A 27,000-nucleotide genomic window follows, 5' to 3' on the forward strand; every position below is an offset into this window, starting at 1 on the left:
AGTTTCTGTCATAATCCCAGTGAAGGTTTGATAGCATAGTTGCAATTTTGGATTGGCTTCTTTTGAAGAATCAGGACCCTGTGTTTTCAGAACCAAATTTTCAGAAATTGGCTTCAGGTAATTAGACTTGTATAAATGAGTAGCTAGAAGCCAGCACCAGAAAAAGATGACAAATTAATTGCCTGCAGCTGGTTTAAAAAAAGCTATTGAGTTCTGGTCAGTTACTGGTCTTCAAGTTCAGATAGTTGGTAATAGTTTGTTGTGCAAATGGTTACGCTTGCAAAATTATGTACATAGCTTCAAAGCCTGAACTCAGGCCTTTTTGAAAATGTGTCACTTAAATCTCTGAATGCTTTGTATTTGGCTAGAGACACAGAATTAAAAATCGCCTCTGTTCATATTCTGCTGTTCAAAAAAAATCTACAAAGCTCTGAAAGTGCTCACAGAGCTTCACTCATCAGAAGGAGCAAAACAAAAGCATGCTGGATTCTGGCACAGTCAGACTTTGAGATTTGATAAAGCATTAAGGATTGGCTACACTTTTAAGGCAATATCATTCTAGAAATATCTACATTTATACTGTTATTTTAGTTTGTGCAAACAGGGGATAAAGTTGCTACGGCAGAGCTGGCTTTTTCTACTGTACCTGGTGCTGTTCAGGTGTAGGCAGACCTAGGAAAGAAAGGAGGAAACAGTGTCAGTGGTTTCGGAGCATAAAGAGAAACATCGGTGAAGGGCAGGGAATTCAGAAAATTCAGAAAATTCAGAAAATAGTGTACAGAGCTCAGTTTGTGTGGTATGAGCAAAAGCAAAATCATATGAAGATTGGCTTTGTTCAGAAGATACGACTTTTTTCCAGTCAAGCCATGTTTACCTTCAGCAAAAATGAGTGCATTAAAGTACTTAAACAGAATTTGCATTACTAGAGCCGCTTGCATTTATTTTAGTATTTCAGACTAGGATGATTGCCTTGAAAAGTTGCTTTGATTTAAAGCTTTAAATGAACCTGAAGATACTATATAATTTATAAGATATCTAATGTTGTAATTAAAAGGGTCAGATCTTATCATTTTTTGTGCATAAAGCATGAAAACACTGATAAAAAAAAATTCAGAAAATCTTTGTAGAAAAAATATAGGCAGAAATGTGTTAATATTCATCGGAAGAAAATATATGAGGTCAGGACAGAACATATATCCACTAAATAACTATGCCCAACAGACCTGCTAGACTCAAGGACACCTCCCCAACCCAATTTCCTTATCCATGAAGCATATTCATTGAGAGGAAGGGAAACAGAATTTGATATAAAATTTTTACATTTATATTCCATTCCCACCATTTTTCAGATTTTCAGGCAACTGTATATTTGCAGTAGGAAACAGAATTAGACCCTAAAAGATACTACCTGAGTCATCACCTACTTCCTGGAAATTGTGGTACTTTAGCACCTCTTATAATGAGCCTCTTATTCCTTTCTTATTTCTAAATCAGAATTATTACAAGTTGAATCTACATCATTTATCCTACTTTAGACCACAGCTTGTATGCAAAATGTGTACATTCTTAAAAACATGTATTATTTACCCTTGGAGATGTTACAGTCTATTGATCAAATCCATGTTTATGCACTTGGATTTGACTTGATAAGCCATAACGACCCCTTTGGAGGTGTTATGGTCTGCTGTATTTAGGGACTGTTTTAAATATGTGGATTATTGACACAATAGAGTGTAACAACTCCTCCGGAGCTGCTACGCTTCATCATTTATATGAAGGCACTGCACATGCGTGCAAACTTGGCCTGATAAAAACACTTCAGGAAGTCTATGTAGAAAAAGTTACTAGTCATGCATAATCTCCTTTTGACTGCCTGCAGACCTGCAATGACTCCCTCATTGTGTTACTTTTTTCTAAATGCAAGAAGTACTGGGTTATGGTGCCAGCAGTTTCTTACCATTTTTTTTCTCCCCATATATTCAGTATTGTAGACAGAACAACTGCAGAGGCCGGAGGAGATGCAGTGTCTTCTGCAAGTGCCAGGTACTTCTCAAAGAACCGCTGAGAGAAGCACCAGCTATTCTTGTTATTAGGCATTTCTCAACTCAGTTAAAAAAAAACACAGTTAAGAAAATACTTTTCCTACATTCTATTACCTTTTCTCCTTTTAGTGAAAATACTCATGACTATCCTTAAATTTTGAACATGAATAAATTGGTCATAAGGGCCTTATGGATTTTTATAAATCATTATAAATAAGTGGTTTAGATATGCAAGAACCGATCCATTCTTTTTTGTTCTTACCTTTTAAGAAAATCTTCCTATAGCCTTTTTTTTTTATTTTGTTACTTGTAGAAGAATTGTTAGTTGTAACTAGTAAATAAGAGGTCAATACTTATATTTCAGTATACTGGGAAACAGACAACAGAAACTGTAAACATTCAATTAAATTGTTATTTCTGTTGGTTAACTCTTAATTCTACTTGTAATTAAAGGACAAATACCTCACAGTCAGGCCAAATAAATGGATAGCAGTATCAATAGCAAATGAGTAGTTTTGCAAAGTTGTTACTTTCATTGTGCTATTGTCTTGAGAGTCTTTGTTCTCACCTGCGATTTAAAAATTAGAGAAAAAATTTAGAAATTCTGTACTCACCTGCAATTTAAAGAAGATCCCTCCCCAGATAGCTGATATTTAAGTTTAAATTTAATTTCAGTTTAAATATATATTTGTAAATTCTGTAATAGAGAATCTGGAACTGTATAAAGAGAAAAAGAACGACACTGATTTAGTTAAGGAGCTGCTAGTGTGGTCTCACTTTCTTGCAAGAATATAGGCAATTTATTCACCTCAGTGGGTGTGTATTCCATCTGTCTAATGAAAATCTTATTTCCACAAAGAGACACTGCACCTGAGAAACTGTTTTTCCTGAATAGGGCATTCGGCTCAGCCGGCGTGTCTTTCCTGGGGAGGTTCTGAGACCGAGAAGGTATCCACACATTGCCTGGGGAGACCCCCTTTACAGGCCCATCGTTTTATAACAGCTAAATGACTTGTCAAGGTTAAATGCCCAGAATTGGGAAAACTTTAAAATCCAAATCCCAGCGGTCCTCCTAATTCTTACATCCCAAATGCCCTTTATGCTTTATGGTGAATTTGGCCAATTTAGTAATCTGCTTGTGGCTGTGAGTAACTTATAAGGAAAGATTTTTTTATATTGGGTGTTTAAAGTTAACTTCCTAAGGCCATATTTGGGCACTTTAGTATAAGTTTCCTCATTTTTAATAATGTTGAATGCCCAGTATTTCTGCTGAAAGCCTATTTAGTGGTCCATGCTTTGAAATCCATTATTTTTATGTTAGGTGCATGAATATGGATTTGGATCTAAGCTCAGTAGTTTGAAAATCCTGTGCCATTAAATTTTGTTCTAAAAATTTTATGTTAAAAAAAAGAAACTAAATATAAAAATATTTTATTCTAATTTTTTTTGAAACTGCGGTATTTTGCAATTTCCTTTTTTAGGCTTAGTGCTTATCCTAGCTAGATGAAAAATGTGCCTTCGTTTTATATTAATGTTTCCTTAATAATTTTGAAAGAAAATGATTAGTGACTCAAATAAAAGTTTTCTTAAATACCTGTGCTGTAGGAGCCTAAGTCCCGCCGAGGTAGCTCTGAAAATCTTACTCCTAGACAGACAAGCAGCTTTGTGGGTGTCTATACAGCAGTAGTCTATTTTCAGTGAAATTCAGTAGCTTTGTATCCTTCTCCAGCACTTTTTACGATTATTTGGGCAATTCAGAATTTCAGCTGATGTAATACTGCCCCCTTTTATTAGAACTGGAAAACATGCTGGACTTCAAATACATAGCTTTGTAGCTCGAGAAATTCTGTTTAGTTGTGCTGTTGATTTCAATATTTGAATTTGCATGATGAGATAAGGCATGAAATCAATACTATTTTATAACAATAAGTGAAAAAACCCATAACAATTCTGAGCAACTTTTTTAGCAGGGTGTACTGTGTGTTGTGACTGGACTTCCTAGGCAGCACGTCACCCCGGGGAGTTCCCTGGGTTCTTCTGAGATGCGCAAGGTGTTGATGAACAGGGACTGTAGTGTTTAGATGAATTTCATTGTCATATGTGCTCGCATTGGTTTTCTTAATCAGTGTGTTTATAGGATAACAATAGGGCACAATGGGCCTTGTTTTTTGCTTTTTATTTTTCTATTCTGAGGCCTGATCGGGAATTAGATGCATCTTCAAATAGCTGAATGATTTTAATATCCCTCAGACACGCAGAAGTGTTGCAGTGAATTTATCTTTACAATTAGAACTTTAAAATGCATTTTAAATGAAATTCAAAACAGAGCATCTTGGAGAAAAAAAAAGTGATCCCTGAGTCTCCAGCCATGTCTTTTAAAGAGAAATGTTTCTATTATAAACAAAAAAAATCTGACTTTCGATATAACACTGAGGTCTGCACTGTATCACTAGCTTTTGTAGGTGTCACAGGAAATAAAATCAGGCTTAGAAATTGTACCTATCTTCATGGAAATATTTTGCTTGATCTCTAACTGTATATTCAGGGAGGAAGGTGATGGAAGTTGTAACTGCAGATGCACAGAAGGGCCAAATGCAGCCATAGCACTGTACTCGGATTATTGTAAGAGTTACAAGAGGAAAATGCCATTGCTCCCATTAGCCTCTCTAAAAGAACATAGCTCCATTATCAAGGCCAGCTTTATAATGGGAACCAGGTGCAAAAGGTTGTGGGTATGAAATCTTGTCAAGTCTGTTCCTCCAGCTCGAGAGCGAGAAATATTAAAGCTGCACATGAAATGTTAACTTTCCCTGTCTGTACATTACATTGTGATTCAGTCTTTAATTGATCACATGCTATTACTCAATTGCTGTTACTATTTACACCTAAATATTTATACTCATGCCTGCTAATATGCCTACTGGAATTTTTTTCAGGTTTACTTTTGTATGCTGTATGCAGGCAGACAAAAAATGATGTATTTGAAATTTAAACATTAAAAGTACACGTTCAGTCAAGCAGTGGAACTGACAGTGAAAAGACACAAAGAAACACTGCAAAATCCCTGGCATATATAGGTGACCTAAACTGCAGATAAGTTATCTTTGGCACTAACCTACTATGGCTCCAGATTTGCACCTATGGAAGGATTTGCTGTACGGACCTTTACTTTTAAGCCTTTTGCTCAATTGCCTTACTTTCCAGAATTGTCTCAACAAAGTTGGTAGTTTGTGCATTCGTGCTCCAGTATAGTAAAAATGCAGTTAAATGCTTAGTCCCCCAAATTATATGGATGCTGCTTTAAAATAAAATCTAAATTATTTGTCTATTGGTTAAATTATCAAAATCAATTAATTAAATGAAAAGAATGCAAACTTTGGAAAGTCTGATTCACTGAAGCTGTATTGGACCATACTTCATTAAAAATAGTTTGACCAGTTCAGCAGTGATGTACAAATGTAAGAAAATGCACCTAAACATAAGCAACTTTTGTGAAACACTATTATTTGAATAACTATATAATTATACTTTATATATTGAAGAAACCTCCTGTATTAGGTAAAATTTTCAGGTTTTTATGCTTCCAATTCAATCGCAACAGCCTTTGACAATAAAATACTGTTTTCAGGAAAAGAAACCCACACATTCTTTTGCTGTTAATTGCTAGTTTTACATTTGAATATTGTCTAATAGAGTTTTTGCCACTACTTGTGCTTAACAGTATGTTTGCATGGTGGCTGAAGACAACTATGTTCTTTTGATTTCTATTCTCAGGGCTAGCTGAAGGGTTGCCTAGCTGCAGGTTTAAAACTTCATTAATAATAATGATGATGATGATTGTAGTAATAATAATAATAATAATAAGAAGAAGAAGAAGTGGTGTTTGGCCCCTTTCTTCTGTCTCCTTTCCAGCACAAGAAAAAATGCTGAATACGCTGCTTTTCCACTCACATGGGGTATTTCCTGTAGAAAGGATAAAAGCTTTGTCCTGTTTTGGTCTTCTCTCTTAAATCTTGGAGCATCAAAAAATCCCAAAGGGGCAGAATTAGATTAAGATGGGTCCTGGAGGTGAATGTTGAAAAATTTGCACAAACCAATGAGGATAATATTTCCCAGAGGATGATGTTCTGCCATAAAGGATTGTGTCTTTGTGATGACTGTAACAGCATAATGATTATATCTTCTTATGTACAATCCATTTCCTAAGCTATTCAAGAGAGTTTGCAGACATACAGTGAAATGTATTCCATGTTTTTATTATGCTTCTCCACAAAAGAATAAAGATAGGTTGAGAATTACTGTTCGAACATTAATTCCCTGGGACAGGAATATATTCATTGATTTAAATTGTGGGTCAGAATGGCAGCTGCAGAATCCTATCATGTCACTTCTTCACTTGCTCTGAGAACTACCAACTACATTTGCATGTTATTTCACACTTAGATACAGGCACCAACATCCACAAAAGTTACTGCTATTTGTTTCCAGGCTCTCTCTGTGTATTGCTTTAAGTAAATGCGCAATACCAAATGCATTACCCGTATAACTCCATTAATTGCAATAGATTAAGTACAGCATGGATAAATTGGGATTACTTTGCCTGATACTTCATTACTTTCTAAAATTAAATGTCTCCTGTTTCTCAGGTATCATTAGGCTGCATCAATAGGTATGACAAATTGAAATACGCTCCTCGTTGTTGTAGGATATTTACTCAGCTGCCTGTTTGTGAGTTTATACTCTGTGCAGGCTTAACTGTTTTGCTTCAAACAAAAGAATAAGCATTAGCAGGTAAAATTGTCTTCTTTCATCTCATGAAAAGACTTGAGCAAACAATGCAAAACGGTATTTGCAAATGTTTGTTTGAAATCTGATTAATGGAATTTGGCCATGCTTATTCCTTCCTTTGTTTTCTTTTCACAAATATTCATGCAAACGGAATTTTATTTCTATGGGTGTATTTGCATATGAACATGGACATTTGTGCACAATTACAGACATTTGCTGTTTATGCCCAAATTGCTCACCCCCTGCTCATAAAAGCGGAGGCTTTGATTCCACACCCTCTCCAAACTCCGTGCTGACCGAATGAGGAAGGCAGTAACAGGGGGCTGGTCCAGCCCTGATACAGTGCTGAGGTTAATTACAGATCTTTGCAGTGATCACAGAGCCTCTGCAACAATTTAACCTTGGGATCTTGCAGACCTTGCTACACTGTGTCTCACCGCTTCCATCTTTTTCCTTCCTATGCTGTGCCGGAGGCAGGTTCATCTCTTTTTCTATGGCAGTGAAGGTAATGGGTGCTGGAGCTGATAGCTACACGTAAAGGCTTTCTACTCCCTAGGAGGTCTTCTGGCTGAGGGAATTCCCAGTTGCTCTTTCCAGGCAGTTTAAGGCAATGTTAACTATTATCATAAGTCAGACATCAAAAACAATGTAATTTGTCTTAGGTGACCAACTAGAGCATAAACCACAAGTGGCAAACTATTAAGCATTTAAGTGAATAGTTCATGCATAACTCATAAGTTAGACTGAACACTTAAGAGTTACTCATACATGTATAGAAATTGCTGATCCTCCAGGGATAGTTTGAAAAGATAAGAAAGACTAGATTTGTTGGATAAATTGTTTGCTGTGCATAGCTTGTCCAGCTGTAGTCACGTAACGCTAACTCAGTAAACAGGCCTATCTCAATTGGAAATGTGTAACAGGGTAATAATAAATGATCTTCAACATCAGATTACTTGTACTAAAATCATGCTCAAGTCATAGTAAGTTGTTATAACACTATTTAAAACCTAAAGTATGCCTAACCCACAAGCTGAAATTGCCCAGCTTACATCCTGAAAATCTACAGACAACATTAATTTCTCAGTATTTCACTTTTATGCCTGTGGCCTCTAACATGTTGCAAATGCCTCTATAAGAAAGGCTGGAAAAACATATCAAATTTCCGTTCTCTGCCACGTGCTGACATTCATTAACTGAGGGAGAACACTGAGACAAGGCTTTGGAGAGATCTCCTCTTCACCTCCACCCATTCTAAAGCAATTTGTTAAACAGCCAGGAAGAGAAGTGGACACTTGTGGTTTAATGTTAGACCTGTGTTGCTCATGTGGTTGTGTGCGTGCTTTCACTGTTACCTTGCCAAAAGCTTCTTGAGATAACAGTCGATGGATGCATTCTTATCCCACTGCCATTTTCTTTGCATCCCAGAGTTAAATTGCTAAGTGACAATTTCATTATATGGCTACTTTTCACATGAACTGTCTTTTTAGATAGATAGATTGATTGATTCTTGCTTAGTGCATCCTATTTTTACATGCTAGTTTCCTTCCATTTCTAAAGCACGGGAACACTCTTTGCTACGTTTCAGATGCCAGTGCGAATAGGAGCCATCACAGGGAGGGTGTGCATTAGAATGGTACACAAAGTGAGTCGCTGACACATCAGGTGCTGTGAAAATTCCTGTTTTGTCAAGGGTTGCCAAAACATATTCAGTTGCCAGCTCCTTGCCAGAACTGTGTTCCTTGGCTGATGCCAGTCAATCCCTTTGAATGCTTGTGAATAAGATTAGGTTGGCTGGCTGCACTCTTCCTCCCAAGGGATTCCCCTTTATCAAGGGATTACCTGCATGCTATTCTTTACATAAATCCTGTGTTTTATTCTCCAGTTATCATGCTACAGGTCACAGTACATGATGGCTGTTAAACATCTTATTAATGAAGTGTAAGTCAGCTACTTGTTTCCTTTCAAAAAATAACTCAAAACTTACAAACTCTTTTTTGAGATTGTCCTGCAAAGTGTTCCTCCCAACTTCTTTCTCCCAAGCTTTACTTTTTCTTTCTCTTTGTAAGGAAGGAGCTGAGTGAAATTTAGTACAATTTTGGTTTTCAAGAAAAAATGCTTAGGTGAATATTTTCCTGAATATTCACAGTTGTAGATGACAATATATGGACACCTACCACTCCTCAGCACTAATCAGCATGCCCTGCTGTGTGGGATTTTCATTCCATTCAGTGCAAAAGCCATCTGTAGTTTTTCAGTATATACTCACCACTGTGGACAGGCGAATGGAATGAACTGCAGTATGGGAAACTTGTACTGAATATGTGAATTATCCTCAAAGGGAGGGAGAGCAAGTGTACTGTTTGCTTAGTTAGTGTATCAAGTGATTTCCCTTTATCTCAATCCACACCATGTTTCCGTAGCTACCTGGGAATATTTGTTATGAGAACATATGGAATCCAGGAAAGGGGGGAAAAAGCACCCAGATTTCCCTTTCAGGACCCCTTTTAAGCTGTCCTAACGTAAAGCATTTGCTGTGTTGAGGATGGATTTCAGCACATGTGCCTTTCTGAATCAGGACCCACATTGCTCTTTCATTCTCCAGCTGTTCTGAGATTCCCATGCTTGTGATATTAGGAATGCTCCTGATATGATGCAAATTATCGTTTAGGTACTAGAAGTCTCTCTCATTCTCTTTTCCCAAGAGATGGGGAAATTTTCCTGCAGTGCTTGCAGTGGACTGCAAGCTAGGGTCTCCTCTCCTTTTGCCCCCAGTGCTGCTCTTCCCTGCTGCTTACCTTTGTTGTGCTTTGGGGACTTTTCTAAATGTTGTTTCTCATTAAAACAGAACCTCTGCATGTTCCTGTTGTGTGTGAGATCTTCATTAATTAATAAAATAGCACACAATTTCCACAGTAGAACTCCCATTAATATCTTATATGGTAAAAAGTGAATATTATTCTTTCGCATGTTTTTGCTGTTTAGTGGGTATGTTCTGTATACAACTGCATTCTTCTTGTCTCTAAATCTGCCTTTGAATTGAGTTCACAACTAAGGTGAATGCTGGACATTTTCCATAAATAAAATACACAATTTATCACGTTTTCGATTGATTGCAGGTAGCAAAGGAATAGAGATAAAATTGAAAACTGCACTATAAGTTAATTAGTCATATTATTTTTCTTTAATATTTCTATTTTGTTGGTAATGAAAGAACTCATTTAGAATCAGACCCTTTTAGGCTGTGCTTTGAACCAAACCAAAGCAGGCATAGTTCCTAATATGAAGATTTTGATAGATTTTTAAAGGTAAGAGCTAAGCAGGTTCTACATGCTGCCCCTCCTGTGCAAAGAGGTTCTCCGCATCCATTCCCTGCCCCTGCCCCTACATTTTGCTGCCCTGGGCTGCAGCTCACTGCGCCCTCAAGAACATAACTCTTGGGACAACTCTGCTGAAAAAGTGACATGACATGGCCTTGAAAGCAACGCCCCTTCCTTTAAGCTGAAATGTCTCTCCGAGTTTGCAGCATGACCCCTGAACAGCAGAATCCAAACAGTCAAAGGGCTGTGGGCCGGGTGCGTTGTGAAGGAGCCGTTTGGAGGCTGAGGGATGGGACAGCGCTTTGGCAGTGCAGAGAGCGTCTGTGGAAGCGCGCTTTGAATGTGACATGACTCGCAATAGGGAATAAGAGCAAGGGAGAAGCACAGATGGGAATATAAAGATCCTACAGTTAGAGGGAATGGTGAATATGCAACCTGATCGTTCCAGAGTATATAGCTGTTCCTTCCTTTTGGCATCATCCCTTTCAGTTCTCCCAATATATAATCATTTGAAATTCCTCTTATGTCTCTGTTTCTAAACCCTGAGAAGGGGCAAACCTGAGCCTTGCTGTTTGCATTCTGCTGATATCAAAGGCTCCTATCCCGCTGGGGCCCGTAGCCGTAGGAGAGGCTTGAGGGAGGGGGAAGAGATGTTTTTCCTGTTTCTTAGCTGCTCCACCAGATCGGCAGGTGGGGAGGGGAGAGGGAGCACACAGTGGATATAAAGGCTCAAACTGGAGGCTGGGACGCGAGTGACTCCCGAGCCAGACTGGTCCTGTTGCTTGTCACTGCCTCTCGTGGCCTGCGTGGCAGCGGGGCTGGTGCCGGCGCCAGCGCTGGCTGGAGGCTGGGGCCTGCCGATGGCGAGCACCCATCTTGCCAGGACTCAGGGAGCCTCTCGGGCAGTTGGGTTTTGCAGCATACAGCAGTGGAAGGCCGCACCCTTGGCATAACTTCCGTCCCATATAGCTAGCTGTAGAAGGGTATTTTTCTTTATATTTAAAATCTGTGTTGCAGGTTTACAGGAAGTACTTACTTATTCTTCAAATTAGCTGAGCAGGAGAATTAGCTAAACAGAGATGGATTTAGAAATCAGCACAATGCAGCAAGATTAAAAAAAAAAAAAATCCTCCATGTGAATTAATGAATTTCAGACAGCTTTTCATAAACTAGTTTTTCAGAAGTCATCTGTGAAGGCTCATATAAAGATTTTTTAAAGGTAACCTAATGGAATGGAGAAAAGGTTTAAAATTATCTGCTGGGGCTGTTGCAGGGGATATTAAATATTGATTTATCTTGGAGTAAGAATCAAACTAAAGAGTGAGACTTGTAGTCAGATCAATTTATCTGGAATACAAACTGTATGGCTGTATTTAGTACAATGTCAACATGAATCTTAAAATAAGTGGATGTGTAAGGCTGAGCATTTAATCTAAATCAATTGGCTCTCCAAATCTTCAATTAAAAAGAATATCTTAACAGTTCAAACTGAACTGCTCCTAAATGTTTCAGGTGGTTTATATTAAAAAAATGCTTCATTTAGTTAGTTCATACTATATCATAACCCTCTCCTGCGCATCATGTTGCAACTAGGAACAAAAATCCACAGTCCAAGGCTTATCCAAATCTTAAGTTTTTAATACTCCAAACTCTCTTGAAAACCCAATGTAAATCGTTCAAGTAATCTGGCAAATAACACTGTAAGCAATTTTCTGCTACTTGCCACTGGTACTGTGCTGCCAAGCTTTTGGTCGTAATATAAAAGTTGGCTCAGATTGTACTTAACCAACTAAAACTGATTATGTTCCCTTTTCAGACGTAAATAGATGCCAGCATACCAGCTCGTGGTATTGGCTAAAATATTTTTCAGTATGTAAAAGTGTACATAGGTCTATAGTAGGAAATCCTTTATCCAAGTGTGACATCAAAGCTGTACTTCCCAGATAATTTAAGTGTTACATTTGCTTTTGTTTGTACTGTTTTCTTTAAACATATTCATTAGACAACAGCAGAGCCTTTAATGTTCCATGACTGAAAAATCCATCAAACAGATTTATAGCTGAGGCAGTGTGGCATAACAGCCAGTGGACTGGCCTAATGTTCAGAAGTCCCGGGTTCAGTTCTCAGCTTAATCATTGACTTTCTGAGTGACCAGAAGGTAATAATTTCCCCTCTCTCTGCCTCTGCAGATACTGATACCAACTTCTTTTCTAAGCTAATTTGGATACTACTCTTACACCGTGGTAGCTATTATGATTGTCTACATATATAACAGTAAAAAGCTCCAAAATCTTTATTGCTTCCACAGGACAATAATGTTCTCTTTCATGCAAGGCATAGCTAGAAAATACGAACACAGCTATAAAATATACATGTATGCAAAGGAGTAAGGAAGGTATGAGACAGCAAACTCTTTTATTCACAGATTGTCTGTGTCCCATGGTAGCAAATATCTTCCACTGGCATGAGGCGTTGGAATTTTCCTTCAGTGACTCACATGAACTCTTTCAGTTCTTCCAGTTCTTCATCTAGAGTGGGTGAGGAGAGGAGAAAAGGGAGAAAGAATTATTTTTAAATGAGGAGCGATGTACATAGGACCCAGTCTATGCTTATGCTGAAAACAAGGTAAAAATAGGTCTTAAGGGGGACATAACTGATTCATATGCTCTGTGGGTGAAACCACTACTTTTGAAACTCCCATCCAAGATTGCTTGTTAAGATATAAGAGCATTTTCTGAATTGTCATTGTTGCATTGAGCTGAAGAGTACTTTATGAGACATCTTATATGGGAAATTTGAAACAAGCTTTTCATGCTAAAAACAAAACAAGATTTACAAAATCATTCTACTTTAAATGAAAAGCTAGAGAATGGATTTTTGCCAGTAGCATCAGCTATAGATGACTAGCAGTTTTGTCTTTGTATATTGCAGCAGTAAAACCACATAATTTTTTCAGCCTGTAGGTATTCATTTTGCATTTAAGATGGTTTCAGGTGTAAGGTTTCCTAGACTCTGCATGAAAAAAATGCATAGCCTTCAGTTGCCCTTATAAAATACCTTCTCTCTTACATTATTTTGATTTGTACTTTCTTCATGGAAGGGTTACCCCTTCCTTCAGAGATAAATCTCTCCCAGTTCCCAGGAAGTGCGTATTTGCCTGCATTTACATGTCAAATGTAGAATCTATCCTCCTTTATCCGTTTCTTACTTTTTTGTTTTGATAAATCTATAGTGTTAATAAATCCAGTTTGAGCTATTTTCCCCTTGAGTACAAATTTTAAAAGCATAATTTATAAGCAACTTAGTTCTGATTGTATTAGAAAGATGAGTAAGTAATTATAGCCATTAAGTAACTATAGCCATTTCACTTGCCTGATAGTTGTTCCTTTGCCTTCTGCTTGGTCATTCTTAATGCAAAAACGTGTCCACTTGCATAAATCCTTACAGGACTGTGTCCTTGGTTTTCTACTGTTTTATTCCTAAACAAGAATACTTCTTCACACAAGAAGGCCAACAGCCTACTTGACTCAAAGGCAAGCGTGCCCTTTGCCTGACTTCTGCTTGAAAGGGAGAAAAGAGTTTCCTTCCAAAAAGAAGGAAAAAGTATCTTTATTAGCCTGGAAAAAAGTTATTCAGTTTTTATTCTCAGATTCAATATGAGCCTGGAAGAGCTAAACACTTTGGCCCTGATTCAGCAGAGTGCATTAGTCCATGCTTAATGTAAGTATTCCCATGGAGCATAGTAATATCTATCCATGTGCTTGTGTGCTCTGTTGGAATGGAGTAAAAGCACTCAGCACCTTACGAGCTTGAGGCCTATATGAGGCAGCACGGATTTGCAACTTACTGGCTTTTTTGCTGATGAATGAAGATTAAAGACAGGAGCTAGTTGAGGGGTACATCTATATCATCACAGGCATTATGTACATCATGCTTGATATTGTAATCATGCAAACAGTAATCTTGCCTTCCTGACATAAACGGTAAGCAGCACATTTTCCTGAGGCTGAGATAATCAGAGAAAAACATGGCAGTGATGGGGGTACAAGAGGCAAAACACTGCATAATGATGTTATTATCATTGTTCCATTGTCACCCATCTTTATTCTTTAGTGATACGTTTCTTTTCTCTCTGAGCATAACAAGAATGCCTGAGTATAAATAGAGTGATAGCAACAATCAAAAAATGCATTCTTGAAAAAGAAATGCATTCTTTAAAATGCTGCAAAATGAAAAAAATCAGGTTGATAAATACAGAAAAAGCCTACTTAATCTATATATGCATGGTATGCAATTATATATTTACACATTGCACAAGGCAAGGCATATACTTGAACATAGTAGCATTTGGTGAGTTTTTGTTAACCGCCTTGATTGCATTTATAATGCTAAATATGAATACGAACATTTAAGACCCAAGTGTCTTCTGCATCATTAATTTAAGCTGCTGCCGGTATCTTCTGAAAATGGGATGGATCACCCATGTCAAGGTGCCTGCATTGCTTACTGAGATAAACGGTAGGGGAAGGTAAATCCAGTATCCCCTGCAGAATATCTGAGTTAGACAGCAGCAGTTCCAAGGCCCTGGCATTATTTACCCTACTGGAAGTACTGGAATCTATACATATAATATACAACAGTATTCATGTTCGAATATTTCTGTAGCAAAATACACAAAACTCAGGTTCGGATTTTTCCCTAAACTTTAGTTCTTTAATTTTCAAAATTTTTGAAATAGTCGAAATAGTTGTTTTTAAACCCTTATAACTATTACCCACATCTAGAGTAGGAAAAGTGTACTTATTGCAGTATGCTGACTGATTATTGCCTCATGTAGTCCATTTTTATCATAGTTTTTTCAGTATTGTTTCATTATGTCACAAAATCTGATGCGTGCCTATCATAAAGCATGCTTGAAATGACAGAATTAAAGTATCTGTGAGAACATCAGCTGTGAGTCTCTTAGCTTTTGTAAGTTTGAAATCCAACATATCTACGTGTGTCTGTTTGCATGCACTTGTATACTCTATTGTTTGCAAAAGAACATCAGCTTGGTTCTTAAGAAGCTTGACCAGTGGCGTGTGTGTGTGTGTGTTCTGACTTCTTGCAAATCTCTCTTTTCCCAAACTTGTGTGGAGGGCAGCTGAATTTGCTTTGTGCTGTTGAGGTTTGCAGAACACCACAATGAAATGGAAATTGGTGACTTTTTTTCTTCCCTATTTTTTTTCCCACTCCAAAAAAATTGTTGTGCTGTGCTGAACCTAGAATACTTTAGCTGGTTGTTATATTGCTGTGGCTTCTTGCTGAAGTTGTGTTTCCAGCCTGGAATATTTTACTAGAAGATTAAGAGAAAAGGAGATTCACAGATTTGAGGATAGTAACCAGATCTCTGATCTCTTAAATTCTGTCGTGATTCTAATGAATGACAATACTTTTAATGGAATTCAGTCACAAACAGAAAAGTTTGGGGAAATATGCACAGATGTGTGTACAGAATCATGGCATTAAGTTTACATTTTGGAAAGGAACTTCTGTGTACTTTTATGTCATTTCCATTTATGCGTTTTATTCAAATACTTGGAGAAAGTGAGGCCTTCACTGACAAGGTCCAAACATCTGCTAAATTCAACTGAACTGTAGCAAAATGTCTATTATTATTCCTCTTTAGTGTCTAGTCTATTACAGAAAACCAGCTTGGTTTTGCCGTGTCCCTATGAATTTACCTTGTAAGTGAAGGGAAGTTTGAATGGCTGTTCAGAAGGTCCGAGAGAAACAACTGCTTTGCTTGCCCAGTCAGCTTAAGGCACAGAAAAAGCAATCTTGCTATTTCCTAGCAGAAGTGTATGCCAGTTATCATTTGTGTCTAGTTTTGTGTGTCTCTCAAAAATGCACATATGTGTGTGTAGTTAAAAGAAAATGTGTTTTTTAAAGGGTTGCATTCAGATTCTTTATAGTTACAAGGTACATAGATTTGGTCTATATCATTTACCGGTTCTCCCTTAAATCTAGTGAGCAATACCTGATGTTATAAAAGAAAATTAACTTCTCTCCCTAGAAGGCTCCCAGTTAATCATCTGTGGATGTTGGTCAGGAGGGAAGGGAGCAGCAGAGAGAAAGAGGGAATTTCTCTTTGACCCCAACGGTAGAGCAGCTTACACCCTGGAACATGAGATTTGATTATCTTAGCATGTGTTACTACAAATGTTATTAACAGTCATAAAATTATCCAGCTCTTTAAAAACAAGTGACAGCCCAGGCTTTGGACTCTTTCTGACCTCTAGTGAATTCTGCAGCCTTATTATGCAGAGTTTAAAATAGTAGCTCCTTTTGTTTGCTTTTCATTTACCAGTTGTTAATTTAATTGATTGTCCTTTTGTTTTTTTCAAGGACTAGTGACTTATCATCAGTCTAAGGTAGAATTCCACAGTTTGCCTTTTTTTTTTTTAACAAAAAATCTTTACATTTTGGTCAATGTGTAATTTTACTGTTAGACTGCTGTATGAATTTGCTGCTGAAACAAAGAGTTAATCCGAAAGTTCTCAGATACTGCCATGCATCATGCCTTTGTGCATGAATAAAAAGTTGGAAACCGCATGAAAGCAGTAGTTGGGTTACCACACAACTGGATATGCTTAAGTCTGAACGCTTCATAACTCTAACTACTGGGGAGTTGCAAACTTATAAATAACCTTGCAATTGGTTAAAACCATATTAAAACCATATGAGCAAAGACATAAAGCATTTGGTTAAGGGGGCTCAGTAAGTGCAGTAATCCTGTTGAAAGTAATCTAACCAGGGCAGATCCATAGCTTAGGGGAGCCTGCAAGCGAGGCAATAGTTAAGGGTATGTGCATAGTTTTTGTGTAGGAGGGCATAAGATGCTACTTAGGTGGAAAGATTTGCTATCTGTTCTTTTTGTCTCCAAAAATATGTTTTAAATCCATACACTACTATTTTTTAAGGCAATCTTCAATGTACTGAAGTCTGTTAATGTATTAGTACGTGCTGAATGCTACCAGTAATCAGGGGATTCGTTTAAATTCTTCTTATTTGTGTTCAGAGCTCAGGATGGCTATTCTTCGCTTGAACCAGGGGCTCACAGTCATCTGAGCCTCAGAACTCAGGTTTCCAAAATAATTAGCTAAAAAAAGGTATTTAAAAGTAGGCAGTCTATGTTTGCATTTGTCTATCTGATGAGTTTTTAGCATTTAGTGCCCCTGTTTTCAGACTTTTTTCTAGACACTTTAAATTTTAGTGAAATTGAGATTGTCATGTTTGACTTCTGAGTCTAGGTCTTAAAGAAGAAAGCCCCATATCCTGACAATGCCTATGAAACACCGGTAGTCAACAACTTCAGAATATTCTCTGCTTGTGATGGTCCTGCGCATGTCATGCTGTCACATGGAAGCCAGCTGAGGCTTGCCAGTCAAGCAAAGTAATGTTAGGGTAAATTTCCTCATAACTGTTTTTAATCTCTTGCTTTTCAGTTTTGCTAGAAGACAGAACAATATATTTAAAAGGGGACCTGATGGCTTCTCTCTCTCCCCGTCTTTTCAAGCAGGCTGTTTGCTCTGGGGCACTGTTATTTAATACAAATCTATAGTGTGCAGCAGGGATGCTATTCTATTCTGTATGTTCTCAGGCAAAGGTAGTAGTGGAGCGTTTTATGAACAATATAGGGGCCTTCAAAAACAGAAAACGGCAGTAGGTTGGGGTGATAATTCACTGAATTGTCCCTCTTCATCTGCTTCTTGAGATTATACTCTGACATTGGTGAAATTATTGGATTTAGGTATTTCACCTACATAAAAAATAAAATAAGGTCGGGATGCATCAACATCACAGAAATTGGCATGTCATTCATTCATCCAATCTGAAAATCAGTGGTTGGAAAAGATATGTTTTATATCTTGTAATATCTTAAAATATCAGCATTTCTACAATAAGTTTACCTACTTTGCTAATTTAATTTCTCAGGTTTCTTGGAGCAATTCCTACTGCTCTGATGTTGAAAACAAGTTTTAGATATTCACCATGAAGCTTTGCAAAACGAAAAGCCTTTCTGTGAGGCTGCTTTTCTTTTAGTTGTAACAATAATGCGACTATTGTGTTTATCTACTTCGCCATCCAAAGAATTCCAGCAGTTGCATGCCTGCACACCAGGAGGATGATTGACATTGTTGTAATAAGGTTAATGTTTAAACTTCCCACCCATAATAACTAAAATATCCAAAGATAAGGCTGAAAGTCAATTTGTAATTATCCCTGCCGTGCCAAGATGTTGCAAAAGATTCTAAGCAGAGGGTAATTTAACTTTTCGGTCCTGGCTGTTAAAAAATAGAAAGAAGAAGGTGAAAAGTTTGGGACATTTGTATCTTGACTTTCAAGGATAAAAAGAGGTCTTATGGTTCCTCATTCAAATTGTGAATATTTTTCTTTGCGTTTTGCTTAAAACGTCCTTTTGATGTTTTAAAGATAGAAAATTTTTCGCTTGTTGTTTCCTGTCCACGGTAGGTAAATGGAATAGGTCACATTTACAAATAAGCCACTGGAACATTCATTAGGGAATAACTCCATTGAAATATATTTGATACATAAAGACAATACGTGATAATTATCTGTAGTCATTCTAACTGAAGTACTGTCCTCAAAAGAAATAATATCCCTTCAGGCATATGCTCTGCGGCTTCTGTGAACGACCCATATTAACTCAGTTTCTAGAAACTGACTCTTTAAATGGATGTTGGTAACTGCTTCCAAGCTAGACTATTAAAATAAAGGGTATTACATCATTGTCCAAACATGTCTACTTAAATAAAATGTATTTGTTTGCTATATATATATATATATATATATATATTTTTTAATCTTTCACACAACGATCAGCGTGCATGCCATTTTCCATTTCAGTCTAAGCATACATTTCAGATGTGGAAAAAGCAAGCATGTTGAAATAATTTGAGGCATGGGTATAGTCGGATCAGTCTTGGTAATCCAGAAGGGAGGGGTGCCCAGTGTATTATTACATTTCATATATTATTTTTCAAGAGATGGATGCAATCAGTCATCTTCTCGCATATGGTTTGAAAAAAACTTGTCCTGCTGGCAAGTAAACTGTTATTTAAGTACACAATCCACTGTACTACAGAAACAGTTTTGCCAAACTTGTCCAAGTATTCTAACATCCTTAAAGATGGTATAAATATCATTTATAGCAAGCCGTTTACTTCAGACTATATGGAATGCCTTCCTGCTCCCCTGATCTAAGTGTCCCAGTTTGCATTATGGCCTTTATTGCTTCTGTTTGATGGAGTGATCAGTAAAAATTTAATGACACTATAAAATAATAAAAATGTCATTAATTTACCACGGATCTTGGATGCAGTGGTTGTAAAGTTACATTAATAAACAGAATATTTTTTACAACAAAAAGCATTGTTACGTGGGAACATATAAATAACACACATAAATTTAAGAGCAATTTTACTGTTAGCACACACATTATTATGGAATAGCCAATAAGTGTATAAAACATAGTATATAAAATTTTATGAAAATATACTGTGCACATCAAAAATTCAGCTTTTATCTAAGTGCAGAGAAAAGCCATTATTGTGTGCTTACTGTTTCATTGCTGTTCTCTCACAAGATCACAATTTTATATTTGTTTCTAGTCATTTGAAGTTTGCAGCTTTTTCAGGGGAAAGGGCTACTGCTTCCTTTTCCTTTTCTCCTCACCTTACTAAACCGTTCTTCTACCTACTACACATGAAGAAAAAATTGATACTTTCGGCAAGAACACGAAGAAAAAGTTGCTGATTTAATTACAAAAAAAAAAAGCCCGGGGGTTGATCGGCTTGCTTGGCGACTCTGCAAATAAGGGATAACTATCTGGCAGTCTATCTGTCATCACTGGGGCTGCTCCATCATTGCCTGTGATAGTATGTGAATATGATGGATGCCACAGCCTTGTGGCTCGTAACATTTAACATTCATCAGCTCTCACTAACGGGGGCTTTATAATTTAAATATCTTTATTTAATATGCAACATCTACCTCATACATCATAATTTCAAAGCACTTAGAGAACCAACAGTCCTACAAGACAGTGGAGCAGACTTTAATTTTTTCAATAACTTTTACGTTTTCTGCATGTTTGTGACTGACAACACATAAATAAGTGCCTAATCATTTCACAGAATGGAAAATTAATATTTGGCTGTAAACAAGAATTTTTTTCTTCTTCTAATTTTAAAGAAATAATATTGTATTTTTAACATATACAGAGGCACAAAGGATCTGAATTGTGCTGGGGAGAGCCTTCTGATTTCAAGTGCAAACTCTCATTGACTGCGTTGGTGCATTGAAAGAAGGTTGTCAGTGTCATGTCCTAAACCCTTTTCCTGAAATTTAAATGGGAAAACTTTGTACAGTGTAAGCTTCTGAGCCAGTGTGAAAAACAGTTCAAAATAGGGATCCAATTTACTTTTTCATAGGAAGCAAAACACCTGCAGTGTCCATAGAGGTGTACTTAATTGCAAACTCACCAAAACAGGTCTGAGAAAGTGTTTAACAGTCCACGTTTCTATGACTGCCGGTTCGGGAGGTGGAATATAACCAGCAGTCTATGTACATGTGTGCAAATATAATGCATGTGTAGGCAGCATATTTGTTAGTGTATCTATGTACAGGCATTTACTTTTAATGAAAGTGTATGTGTTTTTGTTTGTTCGTATGGGAATACTATACACAGAATCAATCTTCCTTTCAGCCCTTGTTCATACTAGGGAAAAGGCATAATATTAAGGGATTATTAGTTTGAACAACTAATCACTTTAGGATGAAGTGAGGCAGGGGAGCAAAGACAAATCCTATAAAAAAAATAAGGATTAGAGCCTAGTGGGACAAGTTTCCTCTCTAATAATAAATTACATATGAATTTTCTATATTTTGTTGAATTTTAAAGACATCTACTAGAAAAAAACATTCTTAGCATTGAGGAACATTTTTTACATTTCTTTTGAATTTGTCTAATCCCTATACAAATATTGAATTTTTTACAATCAGTATGAAGATTATTTTCAGTAAAGAAGGAAGCAAAGAAATGACTTTAAAAGGCATTTCATAGATTTAAATATAGTTAGCTTTGTTATAGTTTTTTATGAATTAGGAGGAGGAGGTTATTAAATAACCATAAGTACATTTCCTTTGTTTGGCAAGAGCAGGTATTTTTATGGTATAAGTGCTTTCACTTTACTGTTCCTGAACCTTATCATGTAATTTTCTCTTTTCTCCTTCCATGTCAAAATATTGATATTCTTTGAGAAACTTTCTTTTTTTCTTCTTTTTTAACAGAATATTTTCTGGTAAAATCAAAGAGAATGAATGACTAGAAAGATATTTCAAATGTGCATATTGATACGTAGCAGGGTCTGTTGATTTTTATAGCAGAAAGGTATGTCTCTTTCTAAAACACACTTAAAGTCTGTTCTTCCAAGAATATTGCAGGTGCTGTGTTAACATCCTTAAGAAAAAGCTTTTAGTGCAAATATTTTGGAAGAGACAATATATATGCCAAAAGCTGTTTTCTTAGTACTGATCTTTGTTTTTATCTCACCTGCAAATCAGTCCTTTGCGGTGGAACGCAGAATCCTTGACAAACTTATTTTATATTCTGTCTGCCAGTAGAACAGATCCTGTCCTGATGATTCAGGTGTGTTGTTACATTGCACAACAGCTTTCAGTACGATATTAGGCCTCTAGTTTTACTGTGCCTTTCTGCAGTCACATTTCATTTGTAACTCTTTCTTTTCACATGAATTTCTGTGTATGTTTAAGCTCCTTCAACAACCACGAATTTCAAAGAAGAAAAAAAATTATGAAGTTAACCAAATATAAAATGCAGAATTATTTTGTTAGATGACTAGAAGATTCTGAGAAACTTTTAGAAATGCAGTTAGTACCTGAAATGCCTAAGCTGCATGTTGTAGCAAATCCAGTTTTGTGCTTCCTTTTCTTCCTCTTCAGATTAAAAAAAAAAAAAAATCCATGGTTGGTGGAATCAAAAGAATTCCTGAATGATTTGGCTTATGGGTTTTTATCACTGAAATATAATGATAATCTAGAAGTAATCAGATTAGGAAGCAAAACTGTTTTGAGGTGGAACAGATGAGGAGCCAAGGCCATGAAGTATATTTGGTCCTTAAGAACATTTCCAAGTTTCTAAGCATCTTGCAGGAGAAAAACTCATAATCTTTTCTTCCTATGTCTAACATGCTCAGCACAGAGCTAGGTCATTGAACAATAGGCTGAACAGCAATCAGCACTCTTCTTCTGCATAATGCATTAAGTATAACATGGAGAAACTGTTCATAGAGCTGAAAGCTGGTATTTCATGTCTGTAAATTCAAGCTGACATGACACTTAATATTGTTTCATAGTAATGAACAACAAGGTTTCATTCATTCACAAGTACAACATAACGCCAAGTTTAGTCTGAAGAGGTAACAACAAGGCAAGAGGGAAAACGTGTTATGTTCCTTCAAATGAGAACGCTAAATTAATGATAACCATTGAACACTTAGCTACTGATACACAGTACTACAGAGACTACTATTGTGAGACAGTATTACACTGTCAATTGTAGTGCCCTTGTCCAGAAGTTGATTGAAGAACTGGGTTAGCACATAAAATACACTTTAGTTTCCACTTTCCAGTTCCAGCTTTTCCATGGAGGTGTTCAGCTCTGAAAAGCTTTGTGTTTTTCTAGGAGTATGCACTCTTTTTCTTTTATTCTTTTTCTTTTTTTCTTTTACTCTCTTTAGATAGAGGTTCCCTTTCCACTGAGATGCAATATAAATTCCTAGACAAAATAATAACATCAGCATCAGTATTCCTTCTTTCAAATACTTGCCTTTGAAAACCTCTTGCATAAAATTCAGACTTGTGTCTGAAATGCAAAGTTGAATCTCATAGTGGGGAAAAAGTGCGTTTCCATTAAATTAGCAGCATACCAACTCTTTTTTCAACTTCTGAATTTTCATGTCTCCCAAATGATTGTTTTTTCCAGTTTAAGTTAGAAAATTTAGGGGAAAGACAAAGTGAGCAGCGCAGATCAGCACTGTTTCCTGCCAAGAGTGTTTCATGTTTGCATGTACAATCACTTATGCATTATGGAGGTACAGATCAAAATAATTTCAAAGTTTCTGTATATGTTTTCACATTAAAAACTGATTTTCATAAATGTGAACACTCAGAACCTGTGAAACTTTGTCTCGGTTAAATTTCTGATTAAATGCACTCATTTTGTTTGTTCAGATTTAAAAAATAAGGCATGTATCTGTGCATACATACATGCATAGGCACATAGTTAAAACTAAATTTTATGGAGCATTAAGAATACTTCTGTTCTTTTCCAGGAAAGATCAAGGTTTGAAAATTTAGGCCCACAGTTATCAGGGAAACCTAATGAAGATGGAAAACTGGGCCCTGGTGTCATTGATCTTACAAGGCCAGAAGATGCAGAAGGTGAGCTGCAGTTTTGACCATGTTTTGCTGAACATTGCTGCACAGAATGGTTGTGTAGCTGAACTGCTGCCAGTGTCATAGGTACTGAAGAGCTTACATCCCAGGGTGAAACTTGAACGCTCTTTGTGTGTTTATATGAGATTATAATACATCCATAGCAAAGGCTGGATACATGAAAAGTTGTCTCTTGCATATATCCTCTAAAACCTCCTGAAACACAACTGTTTTTTCCCCTAGCAACTAGCAATTAATTGTTCACATTTTATATTATTAAAAAAGCATAGGATAAATGGGGAAAATTATTTCAGCAAAGCAATACACGCATGCATATAATTTCACCAGTTCTTAAGGATTTAGCAGCTTTGTAGAAAGTTAGAGCTGTTTAAGAAGGTTGCTTACCATTGCACTCACAAACTATTCAAGATACAGCAAGCACTATTTTATTGACAGGCAGCTGTCAAATGGTAATGGAGAAAATGTTTTACATTTTCTATATGAAAATTTCTTTTTCATAATATAAACCTGCAGTGCCTTTTCACTGATTTCAGTGAGCATTCTATATAACAGTCGTACAATGTAAAGTCACAGAAGTAAATCAGTATTTCTGAGGACTCAGTCTAGTCTCTAGCAGGGTTACCATGTGTGCTCTGGGAGCGGATGCCACTGCTATCCTCTCTACCCCATGACAGATCAGAAAACAACATGTAGCCCTACCTAGCAGTCACTGTACTAAGTTTAATGTCCTATTCAGATAGAATATTACACAACGTTTTGCCCCCTCAATTTGCTTCTTCTGTTTGAGAATAATTTCTCTCTTTTTTTAAACCTGGCAAGTTCTAGTTATGCCACTGCTCTTCAGAAAAAAGTTAAAATATCTCTAAATATTCCAATTAATAGCCAAACATCTGACAGGTTCACAATTTGCTTTTTTTCTTGGATCAAAAGAACAAGACCAATAAACCTGTGACTGTTGACAAAAAGGGTTATTTTCAAACAGTTCTTGCAATACAGAGACAGAATTTGTGTGATAAAAAGGCATTAATATCCTCTGTATAGAAAAATATTCCTCTGAGCACATAATCTATTCTGTCTCTCTATGACACAAAAATAAATAGTCCAGGTAAGGCCCCATGAATTGTCCCTTCATTTTGAAGTCTGACAACAACAGCACATGTAAATGTTATTTTGGATGAGGACAGTATTATACAATGGAGAAGTTGTACGTTCGGTTCTAAGATTGACTCAGTCTGAGTGTTGTTGTATTGACTGGTCCATACAGAGGAACAGCAATACTCAAATTTTAATTCAGCAAAATATTCTTACTTACTGGCCTAACATCATGATTAGCTTCTCACATGGAACTGACACATCTCCAATGAGTACTTGCTCATGTATCTTTTGCTTAAACATTTTTTTAAGTGTTTTATCATATTCAAGATTTCTAGACTCCATAACAATGAGTTGAGATGATGACTGGAGCTCATCAACCATTTATTATTCATTTGAAGACTAGCATCTTAATGAAATGTTTCAGATTTTCCCCAAATATATATTTTGTTTGTAATATTTCCTTATAAGACCAATAATTTTCAGATTCTCATTTGTAGGGAGCTATTATTTATAAGCTTCATTTACTCATCATTTATTGCACGTGATTGGCCACTGCCATATTGTTTCTAAACAGAAAAATAATGAACAGAAAATAGTTAAGAAATAACATATAGATAGATGTTTTGCAATTTTTTTTTGAAAAAAAGAGTTAGGAGGTACATGGACTTTCAGAAATATTTGTTGACTAATCAGATATTTATAAACTGCTATGAAAGGAATTCCCATCCTGTGGCAACTTCTCATATTTCAACATGTTAAAGGAGGGTTTTTTTTCCTCAATTGGGATGAAATGTTGCAACACATAAATACATACTTACAGATGCACTGTTACTGGTTCCTATGACATAAAGTCCCTGTAGATTTTCTTGGGTTAGCTCATTTCCTTCAGTTCAAGTTTTCTCTTTCTGGTGTCCTTAATTTAGTGTCCCAATACACCTCATGGTACTGACAGCCCCTCTTGTTACTGGATAGTACAGTGCGAAACTTTGACATATGTAACCTAAGCTACAGTGATGTGTGCCAGTTTAAGGACAGTGTACACGTCTTCCTAGGGTTAGTGGGGCAGTTTGAGGCATGGTGTTTTGCCACACGGGAAATCTGAGTTCATGAATGGATTCAGATTTCCAGACTTGGTTTAGCAGCCAAGAGATGTCTCTGGAAAAGAAGGGCTGGATGAATCCCTCTGCTGATCTGAGAAAAAAGCACTGGCAAGAGTTCAGAACTGAGCTGCTTATTTGTCCTTCTAGTTGTAGACAAAGTGAACTTAGATCAGTTATTAGCTGGATTTATAAAAGATATTAAAATATCACCCAAGTTTCATCCCTTGTCTTTGGCAAGCTCTCTCGGAGATGACACTTCTAGCATGGCATGTCTTAGAGTGGAAGCCCATTGAAAACAGTGTGGCTGGAATGTCAATGATTAAACTGTGGCCTCTGACATATTATACCAGGCAATGGGCTGTGTTAGTCTTCAAAAATATTAACACTTCTTTCTAATTGTCATGAAGCTGTCACAGATCTTTCCAAGTTTGCATTTTATATGTGCTGATGGTGTTTTGTGCTTGTGTACACGTCTGTTTCAGCACTGGGCTACTAAGAAACTCGACAACTTGCTCTTTGGCCTCTTGTAATAAGAGGGCCTTGTTCCACTGTATTGTGTTGCCAAAGTCACAATCTCAACTGAATGTCAATTTTTCATAATAGCCATAGTCATAATTCTTCTAAGACTTAGTGTTTCACATCTTCCCTTCTGTTTTGTCATTGTTGTTTACTTTTAATTAATGTTTTTTTAGATATCATTTGAGTGCAGATTGCTAGAGACACTTTAAGATAATATTTATATGTTTTGTTATGTGCTGTTACACAAATAACACAATCACATAGAAAATGAACATTTCTGAAGTAACATATCAGTGGCCAACTTTTAACCCCCTATCTTTCTCCATCAGAAATACATCCAGATCTATGAGGTCCAAGTGCCATTCTGGGAGAGTGAGTGTGTGGCTGTTCAATCTGTTGGACAGTGTTATTCGTATCACCAGAATTTTAGAACTTCAGAATTATGAAATTTACTACATTTGAAAAATATGTACTGACTATTTGTAGAGCCTTTTTTTTAATAGGACAGATCTATTCCTGAATCAAGGACTCCAAATTTAGTCCCACTGCTGGCCATAATCTGTGGGGAAGTGCACTTTGGACTGCATTCTGGTC

The 27,000-nt window shown here is 36.7% G+C and overlaps 1 protein-coding gene across 14 annotated transcripts in view; it reads left to right on the plus strand.

Annotated features, from left to right (window-relative positions):
• The window catches only part of SOX6 (SRY-box transcription factor 6), a 381,215-nt gene that overhangs the window by 323,409 nt on the left and 30,806 nt on the right, over positions 1-27,000 (plus strand). For 12 of the 14 annotated variants that reach the window (XM_067296074.1, XM_067296075.1, XM_067296072.1 and 9 more), the window contains 2 exons: positions 1,984-2,043; positions 23,569-23,677. In XM_067296074.1, coding sequence (XP_067152175.1) covers positions 1,984-2,043; positions 23,569-23,677 — 169 coding nt within the window. The remainder of the gene's footprint in view (positions 1-1,983; positions 2,044-23,568; positions 23,678-27,000) is intronic. The other 2 variants (XM_067296079.1, XM_067296081.1) reach the window with 1 other exon arrangement.

The sequence above is a fragment of the Apteryx mantelli genome, chromosome 4, assembly GCF_036417845.1.
Source record: "Apteryx mantelli isolate bAptMan1 chromosome 4, bAptMan1.hap1, whole genome shotgun sequence".
Lineage (NCBI taxonomy): Eukaryota > Metazoa > Chordata > Aves > Apterygiformes > Apterygidae > Apteryx > Apteryx mantelli.